Genomic DNA, 9,425 nt, shown 5'->3' with positions numbered 1-9,425 from the left:
TGGTCCCTGTGTCACAGAGAAAGCGTGGGGTCGCACAGCTCCATCTCACAGTTCCAGCTCATCCCAGCTCCCTTTAGGAGCAGAGCCCTGTGCGAAGCCGGGGCTTCTGAACAGGTTTGCACCTACAGGGGCTCGGGGGGGCTGCGTGGCCCAGGCTCTGCTAGAAGGTGGGACCTTCAGGGTCCGTGCGGTGACTGGAGTCCCATGAAGGAGGAGGCTGAGGAGCTGAAGCAGAGGGGAGCTGAGGTCATCAAGGCAGATCAGGACGATGTGACATCACTGGAGCTGGCCTTGGTGGGTGCTTACGGAGCCTTTGTTGTAACCAACTGCTGGGAGCACTGCAGCAAAGAGAAAGAAATCACGCAGGTACCGGTGCTTGCTTTGGCTGGGACCATGTGCAGAATGGCTTGGGAGGGGGTGATCGAGGGACAGCCATGTGGCATTGGAGTGGGGGTCATGGGACACCTCTTAGGGCAGCCTTGCCAGCCCTGACAGTTCAAGTGGCCGGTCCAGAAAAGTCCCAAGGCCTCGCAAACAAACCAGGTCATGGTTCTTGCAAAGCCAGAACTTGTTCCCTCACAGTCAGATGGCTCCAGGATCTGGTGCCTTCAGGGAGCGGTTAAAGGCCTCAAGACTTGGCGTGGTGGAGAGCACTGCCTGGGAGTTAGAGTAGCAGGAGTGGGAAGACTTGGCTCCGCAGACCCTACCCGGGTCTGAGCCAGGACTGTTGCTGCCTGCAGTCCTTAACTTCTCTGCACTTACAGCTTTGGGGCCAAAATGTGCTGTGGTATCAGAAATCCCAGGGCCTTCCCCAAGGATGGTGTTCACTCCCTGGACAGATTTTGCAAGGTGGCACGATTGCCATGCCTGGGTGGCAGCAAACAAAAGAAAAGATATGTTAGGGCAGGTATGTTGGCCCCGGCAGATCTTTAGGGCTGGTGTTTGTGTTCTTGGTGGAGAAGCTAGCACCAGAGCTGGAGGGTGTGTGGTTTTTCTACTGTAAGGAGAGGACTTGGCTCCACCTGGGCAACTCACAGGGCTCACTGGGTCTGCTCAGCCCTGGTTCCAGCTGAGGGCTCGGGGTGCTAGATGCTGAGGAGCTTGCTCAGCTGGCGTGTGTTGGATCCTGCCCTCCTGCCCAGTGCAACGAAGGGGAAAGGAGGGTGTGTGGGGGGATGATGAGAGCCCCTGTGTGTCCCAAGGGAACCATTCCCCTTTTCATGGCTGGCTTCACCCTTCACCCAGGGAAAGCGGCTTGCTGACCTGTCGAAGCGCCTTGCTCTGCGCCACGTCGTGTACAGCGGCCTGGAGAACGTGAAGTAGCTGACGGGGGGCCGGCTGGAGGTGCTCCACTTTGATGGCAAAGGTGTGGTGGAAGAGTACTTCCAGAAAGGTGGTGTTCCCACCGTGACCGTCTGACTGCCGTTCTACTTGCCATCTTCAAGCCACAGAAGGGCCTGCAGGGAGATATGTTTGTCCTGGGTAAGACAGGACCTCTCGCTCTCCAGGTCACTGTCCTGTAGTTATCTGCTCCCGCTGTGCAGATGAGGGGTGGTGAAACCTCCAGGGCTGCAGACTGATGTGGAAAAGAGGCTTGTGGCAGCTTGACCACAGCAAGTTGCAGCTGCATTATGGTCCTTCAGACCTGTTCAGTGGCCTGCAAGAAATGTGTGAGATCCGAGTCCTGTTTCTGGTGCGGAGGGCTGCTCTGCAGATCCCAGAGTGTCTCTGGACACCCCAACTCCCTGCAGTTGGGATGCCGGAGGTCAGAGGTGGGGCTGCAGATCCAGGCGAGTCATGGTGCTGCTCTGGCCACTCACGGTGTCTTAGCTCAGCCCTGCAGGTGCTCCCGTGGCTTGCCACGCCGATGCGGTGCTCTCGGCTCTTCCACACCTCGTGTTTCGAGGCTGGGTGCCGAAAACTCCAGCTGTACCTCCTCGGAGCTGGGCTGCACTCTGACCAGGATCAATCTCTCCTGTACAGCGCTGCCCATGGGGGACACCCCCGTGGATGGGATGGCGGTGGAGGACATCGGGCCTGTTGTGCTTTGCCTGCTGAAGTCCCTGGAGGAGTACGTAGACCAAGTGATCGGGCTCAGCACTGGCAAGCTCACCGAGGCAGAGTACGCCGCTGTCCTCTCCCAGCAGACGGCCAAGACCATGGAAGCCAGCAAAGTAGGAAGCGTCCCTTGGCGGATGTGATGTTCTTGAGGTGGGGGGAAGCTGACTCAGGGCCCCGCGGCCCGCCTTGAGGCGGTGGTGGGATGATCCTGGTGCCTTCCCAGCAGCTAGGCGCTCTGCAGGTCCCTGCCCGGGCCGGGCCGGGCTGCTGGTGGGCGCGCGACGGGAGGAGCAGCATGCCCGGCCTCTCCTGTTGGTCTAGAGTAGTGGGGGGCTCTGTACGGGAGCTGAGCACGGACAGCATTGGCAAAACGAGTGCTGTCCCACCCCAGTGGCAAGGTCAGGCGCTGCCGGGGTGGAGGCTCCTCGTAGCTCGGTGTACGGGTTTGGTACAACCTTGTGCTGGTGTCCAGCATTAGTCCCGCTGTCCCTGCGTGTGGCTGGAGCACGCATTGGCACCTCCAGAACAAACTCCTGAGCGTCTGTGCAGCATGATTTCCCCACCACCACCCTTCCTCACGCTGCATGTGGAGGAAGGGGGGACTGGGGTGAACTCCAGGGTCAGCACCATGCAAGAGACAGTGGTCTGCTTCATCCCACCTCCCACCAGCATGCTCTGGCGAAGGCTTTCCTCCTCCTTGCCCTCATGCTGCAGGGCTGCTGCTTCCTTTACTCAAACCCAATCAAAATGACTTGCAAAGCCCTCCTCGCCAGTGGAAATAACATGGCAGGCTGCTCTAATGCAGCCCTCTTCGGCTTTCCCGCATGGTCTAAGGGAAAGGCCCCAGCAGCCTCTGCTCTGCAACAACACCGTTTCTTTTTCCCCCAATTCTTTTTGCAGATCTCACCAGAGGAGTATGAGAAACGTGGCTCCCCTGGCACCGAGGAAATGGACACTATGTTCTGTTTCTATGCCCTGAAGCCAGACCGCAACGTGGACCTGACCATGAAGCTCAGCCCCAAAGCCTGCACCTTCCATCCTTCTTGGTGGCAGACAAGAAGGTCACCTTCGGACCCTTCCCTCCCTCCTCTTCCACCCGAGCTTCTGCAGCAGGTAGCGGGAACTGGCCGAGGTGAGCTGCGCTGAGCCACGCTGCCTTTCCACTAGCGCCCTGGTAAAAGGCTGACCCAGCCAGAGCTGGGGAGAGCGTTGGTCCGTGCATGTGCTCTGAGGCTCTCCTGAGACTTGGTTGAGACTGTGTAGACTAGTGCAGCTAGAGCAAGAGCTGTACAGCTGCAGGCAGACAGCTGGGAGAAGCGCTACCTTTGCACGCTATCTTCAGGGAGGTGTTCAGTGATTCTGGGTGTTCTCACGTCTGTAGGGTGGCTGGATCCTGTCTTCCCAGGATCACCCTCTTTCCTAGGCAGCTCTGAGCCTGCCCCCCTCTCGGTGGGCAGGCCTCGCAGGGCAGTGCCTTCTCTGCAGGTACCCACAGCCAGCACTGGCGCAGGCTTCTGAGCAAACGGCAAACACCGGAGTTTCCCCATGGACCGGGTTCAGGCGCCGCAGGTAAGCCAGCGGGCAGAGCAGCACGCCTGGAGAGACGGACCCTGGCAACGGGGACTGCGCTGTGTAACCTGAAAGCTGAACCTAATTCCTGAAGTCAGACAGCTCTCAGCTGGGGCCTGGCCTTTGGGCTCCCAGAGCTAATTTCAATCACTACCCTTGTGAGTTGAGTAAAACCTTTACAAGACTGTCCAACCTTAGTACTTAAGACTCGCTTAAAAAGCTCCTTCCCCCACTGGCTCACACCACTGTACCTTAAGGTACTGCTTGGCTAAGAGCTCTGGGGCATGGCACTCTTTGTACATGTGCTTAAAGTCAGTCGCAGCCACCAGAGAAATGCTCGAGCCTTCTGGCCCTATCCTCTCCTTGTCCGAGAGACCTTAATTCCTGTCACTGGGGGAGGGAGAGGGGGTCACAGGCAAGGTTGGAAGAGCAGACAAGGCAGCAAGGCACAGCATGTGTTAAATATCTTTATGAAGTCAATCTTATTTACATGGATACAGAATCACTTTACAGACAGTTTAATCAGGAGGCAACGCGTGCTTTATTTCAGCAAATTAAGAAGGGCAAGACTACAACATATCCTTGTTTAACTGGTCGATTAGTATGTGGGCTGATGGTACCTGCATGGTATAACTAACAACAGCGGGCTACAGTAACCATGAAAATACTCACTGCAAGAGCTCAACGCCACCTGGAAGGAGTGATCCACTTCACTTGTACTCTCACACATGTAGACAACGATGACTCTTTGACCAATCATTTATGCTACGGGTGTCGCACTAACGTAATAAAAGACTTTGTCCCAAACTGGCAAAGGGCTTGGTGATAAACTTGTACCCATTCAGAAGCAACAGCGTTTGTGTTGTAACTTTACTTATCGGGGGGGAGGGAAACCTGAGGCAAAGTGCAGATTCCATCACTGCTCTTTGTGCAGGAAATCAGCAGGACTAAGAAACCCCAGGGCTGCTGAGGGAGCCAGGGCAGCTGGACTCTGACGACTCCCGGCCACAGGGAGAATTCCCACTCAGAGAGATGTGCGGGACAGCTAGGAGGGCTGTCGTGAAGACGGAGTTAAAACTCACTGACTCACCAAGTCTCCTGGGAGAAAATCAGCGGTGACAAGTTCACCAAGCACACCTAGAAGGGCACCTAAGCAAGCAGCAGCCATCTTGGACTCCATACAGCAAACTGCTCCACTCTGTGCTGGAAGGACAATTTTTATTTCGTATTTCCACTGTTTTGGATTCTAAATAATATTTCAACTTTAATTTTTATCAAATAAGCTTCCAGCAGCAGTAGGGACTGTGGAGCAACCTCGAGAGAGCGCCGCATTTCTGCCAAGCTGGCATTTTCCTTCATTACCATTTCCTAGGACGGTGGGTGGGTTTTGTATCATGATGATTGTTGGTGCCTCAGTGGTTTGTAGCCTCTCCAGCTGGGATTCTCACCGTGCTGCTGACTGACATCCTTCACTCTCCAGAGCCCGCTGCCAGAAAGATTCATCCCCGACTGCAAAGATGATCAACTGCGGCTGGCTCTTAGTTTCCAGTAGAACGCTTCCCTGCGGTTGAAGCAAGAGAAAAGTTTAGCGTTTCCCGACCGAATCGGCCTAAGGCGCGCAGCAGCCCCTGCAGCCTGCTTTGCGAGAGCACCTCCCCGCCTGACCCACCGTCACGCTTCGTCAGCCACGCAGAACAGACAAGTTTGAAGCCTGCGGTGACAGGAAGCCGAGCCCCTGCAATCCAAGACACCGGTGTCTGCCATAGATGATTTCAAGTCTGGAGCGCTCCCTCGCAGAAGGCCAACACCAACTAAATGGCACCCTGAGTTATAATGCTGTACTCATGTGCGTGGCGGGGGCTTTGCTGTGCTTTACGACAAAGACTGAGTCCTTCCTGGTGCTGTAAGCCCGTGGCAGGGGCGAGTCCAGCCTGAGCATACCAGCACCAGAGGCTCTGCAGGCCCACCTGTGCCTCCTTGCAAGCCCGGGCTTTGCAGTGGCAGCAGAACTGTCTGGTCCCAGCTTTACCAGCTAACCGGAACACCCTCGGTGCTTTGAATCGGTCGCAGCCAAGGAAGCAGAGCTGCAGGGGAGGCCAGCAACCTCCCTGAAGATGTACCCAGCATTTTTGCTGCTTTTTGCTGCAGCAACAATGCAATTTAGTCCCTGGCTTTTTGCTGCAGGTCACAGGGGACAGCTAGGGCTTTTCACACCAGTGGCTGGAAGGCCTGAGGCTAAGTGAGAAGCAATGCCGTGCTTTTGCTGCTTCTACCTCCCAAGAAGTGCAAATTCTGCTTAGTGTGGGGGAAAGAGGACAATACAACACAAGAGGCCTCCTACCTCGGATGGGGTGTCAGGAGCTAAACATTTTCTTAAGTTTGGAAAGGAATCCCTCCTTGTTCTCCTCAGCCTCAGGCCTATCCCCGCCTGGGTCAGCGCTAGCCGTGCCCCTGCCACCTGGACAACAAACAGCAAAGGGCTGCAGTCAGATATATCTCCCACCAGTAGCCAGCACCCTGACGAAATGAGAGGGTTATTTTAGACGGGGAATGGTCAAGTCAAGGCAGCTGGGTTTGCCTGCATCCTCACGTACAGGGCTGCACCTGGCAGCAAGCCACGGTACTGGACCACTTGCAGTGAAAGCACGGGAGAGCCCGGATTCCAGAAGTGGAAAAGACGACCGTGAGCCCACGTAACACTGTTCCCTTCCCCTCTTCCCAGCCCTCCAACTGGCGAGGGAATTCTCATGCTGCACAATCAAGTCAGGAACCCCACAGGCTTTGGAAACAAGGACTTGGAATTGAGAGTCTGCCACTAAAACCAAGTTGTCAACTTGACCACTGCCAGGTGTGACTTTACAGAAAAAAAAAAAAAAGCTGTATTGGTGGTCCCTGGAACAGTCTGTCTTCCTGTTTCATGGTCATGCCATGACCCTTTAGAGCAAAGCAGTGCGAAACTATACCAGGAGTCTGCCCCAAGTAATCCTCATGCAATGCTCAGACAAACAGTATCAAGGAGAAAATGAACCCAGGCTAGAATGAAAAAAGCTACAAGTATTTCAGAACAAGTGTCCAGATGAAGAATCTTTCTGGCAGCAACAAGCACAATTTTCCTATATAAACAGGTCCTGAGAAGTTGTTTGTCCCTCCGAGAAGTGGCTACAGCAAGAACAAAGGAAACCTTTTTGCTAATCTCCTTTCTTTTCCGTCAATAACAAGACCCCTGAATCCTCCTCGAGCTTTCTTTGCACACAGAGAACACAAAGTCCAGTCCTCCCACAGCTGACTGCCGAGCTCAGACTGATGCAATGGTATGAAATACTGAGGCCTGCTTCCCAGAGCAAGGACACGCTTTCAGCCTGTCTCTACACTGCAAGCTACTGGCGTTGGTTTTAATCCATCTTGCTGCTTAACTGTGGTAAAAACTGGCAGATTTCCTGTTTAAAAAACAAATTTGGTGAGCATTTTTTTTCCTTTGGCACATAAACATCTTTAAGCACAAAACTTTCATTCCAGCTTTTTAGAGATCTCTCCCCTTCCCCCTAAGGCTGACCTTTAATGCTTACCCTCAGTGGAAAAGACCTAACTTCTGTGTTACGGAAGCACTATAAAACATAACATTGGTAAGTATTTGGCAGATAGCACCTTCCAATATCCTGAACTTCAGCCTATATTCCTCAGGCTTTGGCATGTGTAGTAGGGAGGACCTGAGTTCCTGGGATCATTTAGCAGCTTTGAAAGACTCTCACCTTTGCCTAGCTGTACGCAGTCATAAATGCCCTTTTTGGTTTCGAGCATAAAAAGAAATCCAACCAGCTTTAAGAAGTTCATTGTTGCAATACGAGCAAAGAAAAAATTGTTTTCCAGTAGCAAAAGACAAAGCTCTTGCCTTACTATGTTTTGCCTTTAGATGCCAGGTACCTCACCCCTGAAACATAAAACACATAACCAAAATTTTTGATCTGGAGCCGAAAGAGCAGCTTTACAAAGCTCCCAGCGGACTTCACTCCCTCCGTCACGCTGCACGCTGTCTACTGACTGGAGCCAACGCTCTGCACCAGTGAACATCTCTATCCAAGATTCCCCCATGTGCATAGAGTATGGCTCAGAGCAGCCTTGACAGCAGCTTTCATGGAGAAATGTCCCCGCTGCGGTCAGAAGCACAACGGATTAGCTCTCACAGAAAATTGGCCTGAAGCACGTTCTCTTTTTCTACCTCTGCTACTAAGACAAGTTACTTCTGGCACAGGGGCAGAAGCAGGGAGCAGGCAGCTTTCATCACCACAGCAAGACTCACCGCAACTTGTCAGGACCCCGGAGTATCTCAATACCTGCTCTCTAATCATGCACAGATTTGCCCAGTAAGTATTCAAGTAAAGCTTTCTGGGAAGAGGCTACCTCCTCGCTTTGTGCTACAGCCTATTAACATCATACTAAAACTATTTCCAATATAACATGCTTGGCAGGTCGTGCTGACACGTGGTCTCAAGGTGACCTTGGCTCACCTTCCTCCCCAGGAACCCTCAGGAAGCGCTCTGCATTCCCACGCCAACTCCATGAGGAAGAAGCGCTAATTCCCACCGCTCACCTGATGCTGTATTTGTGACTCCGTTCACCGTGCCGTCCACATCCGCCTCGTCCTCCGCGTAGCTCATCATTAAGGCTCTCTGGCGATCCGTCAGCCTCCTGCAGGTCGAAGACAGAGGTGTTGGTTACGGCTGTTTTTAGGGACAGATGTGTCTACAGACCTCCTTAACCTTCTCCAGCAGCACCCATGAGAGGCAGCTACTGGAAGTACAAGATTAATACACCAGGCATACACTGCGAATCCCTACGGTGCTCTTAAAATGAGCAATCTATAAAGAATAAGCCTCAGTGGAAGAGAAGAGATACGACCCACTGCAATTCACCAAACTGCAGTGAAAAAACAAAATAGGTGCTAAGAACCGTGTGGAGTTCTGTGGTGCAACAGAACACACATCTGGTGGGGAAACCTCAGGAAATTAACTCCCTTGCCAAGTGCGGCTAAAAAGTTTCCTTCACGCAGGAGCAGAGGGTGGCCAAGCAGTCTGAAAAGCAACTGCCAAGGACTTCAGTTCCTTTAAGCTATAGGTGTGAGAGCACAGACGTGTTATAAGCCAGAACACTGAATTTATGTAACTGGGACCCAGACAGAATCGCAGATAGCCAAGCAAATACGCAGGTAAGAACTACTTATATATTTCCAGGATTTAGGATTTTTACAGCTGGATTGCCAAATGTATCATTAAAAAGTCTACCTCACATTAGAATTAAAAGCAGACTGAGAAATTAATGATCTTGATAAAGCAGTAAGGAATTTTCACCAAATCTTTCTGAACAATGTTTTTTGCAAAAAGTTCAAGATTTCACAAAAACTTGCATTAGCTCTACTTACTGAGGAACTCTTATCTTTATGTGAATGTAGTGGTCTCCGTAGCCGTAGCTGTTAACCTTGGGAATGCCTTTCCCGCTCATTCGAATTCTCTGGTCTGGCTGAATACCAGGGGGTATCTATGAACACAGAGGGGTCATGTTTATTACTCTAGTTTAACCATTTATATATAGTAATTACATTACATGTTTACAATAATTAACTACTACTCCAGCAAGCTTCAAAGTAGGATGGGAGATATCTGGTACGTTCATGCATTTGGACATATTCAGAAGCTAAGTCAGTAATGACGGAAAAGCTTTTGAAGGAACAAGTAAAGAACCTTGCACAGTCTGTAGACCTTGGATGGGATTCGTCCAGCAATCCACCCGGCCCTTCCTTT

At 52.3% G+C, this 9,425-nt stretch overlaps 2 protein-coding genes across 2 annotated transcripts in view; one reads left to right on the top strand and one right to left on the bottom strand.

Moving 5' to 3' along the window:
- Positions 1–128: 128 nt before the first annotated feature.
- On the top strand, positions 129–3,207 carry NMRAL1 (NmrA-like family domain containing 1; the record flags this gene model as incomplete). Its single annotated transcript, XM_009580475.1, is given in 6 exon segments — positions 129–194; positions 197–366; positions 1,246–1,429; positions 1,432–1,482; positions 1,984–2,174; positions 2,962–3,207. Coding segments are annotated over 6 exon segments (908 nt in total), but the record flags the coding sequence as incomplete, so codon positions are not given.
- A 1,695-nt stretch (positions 3,208–4,902) lies between these two features.
- Positions 4,903–9,425, bottom strand: part of DNAJA3 (DnaJ (Hsp40) homolog, subfamily A, member 3) — a gene marked incomplete at its 5' end in the record, with an annotated part of 10,509 nt that continues 5,986 nt past the window's right edge. The window contains 3 exons of the mRNA XM_009580474.1: positions 4,903–5,191; positions 8,219–8,316; positions 9,047–9,162. Of these exons, the coding sequence (XP_009578769.1) occupies positions 5,169–5,191; positions 8,219–8,316; positions 9,047–9,162 (237 nt within the window). The remainder of the gene's footprint in view (positions 5,192–8,218; positions 8,317–9,046; positions 9,163–9,425) is intronic.

Source organism: Fulmarus glacialis, unplaced genomic scaffold, assembly GCF_000690835.1.
Source record: "Fulmarus glacialis isolate BGI_N327 unplaced genomic scaffold, ASM69083v1 scaffold476, whole genome shotgun sequence".
Classification (NCBI taxonomy): Eukaryota; Metazoa; Chordata; class Aves; order Procellariiformes; family Procellariidae; genus Fulmarus; species Fulmarus glacialis.
Note: the sequence above shows the minus strand (reverse complement) of the source record. Positions and strands in the feature narration are given on the sequence as shown.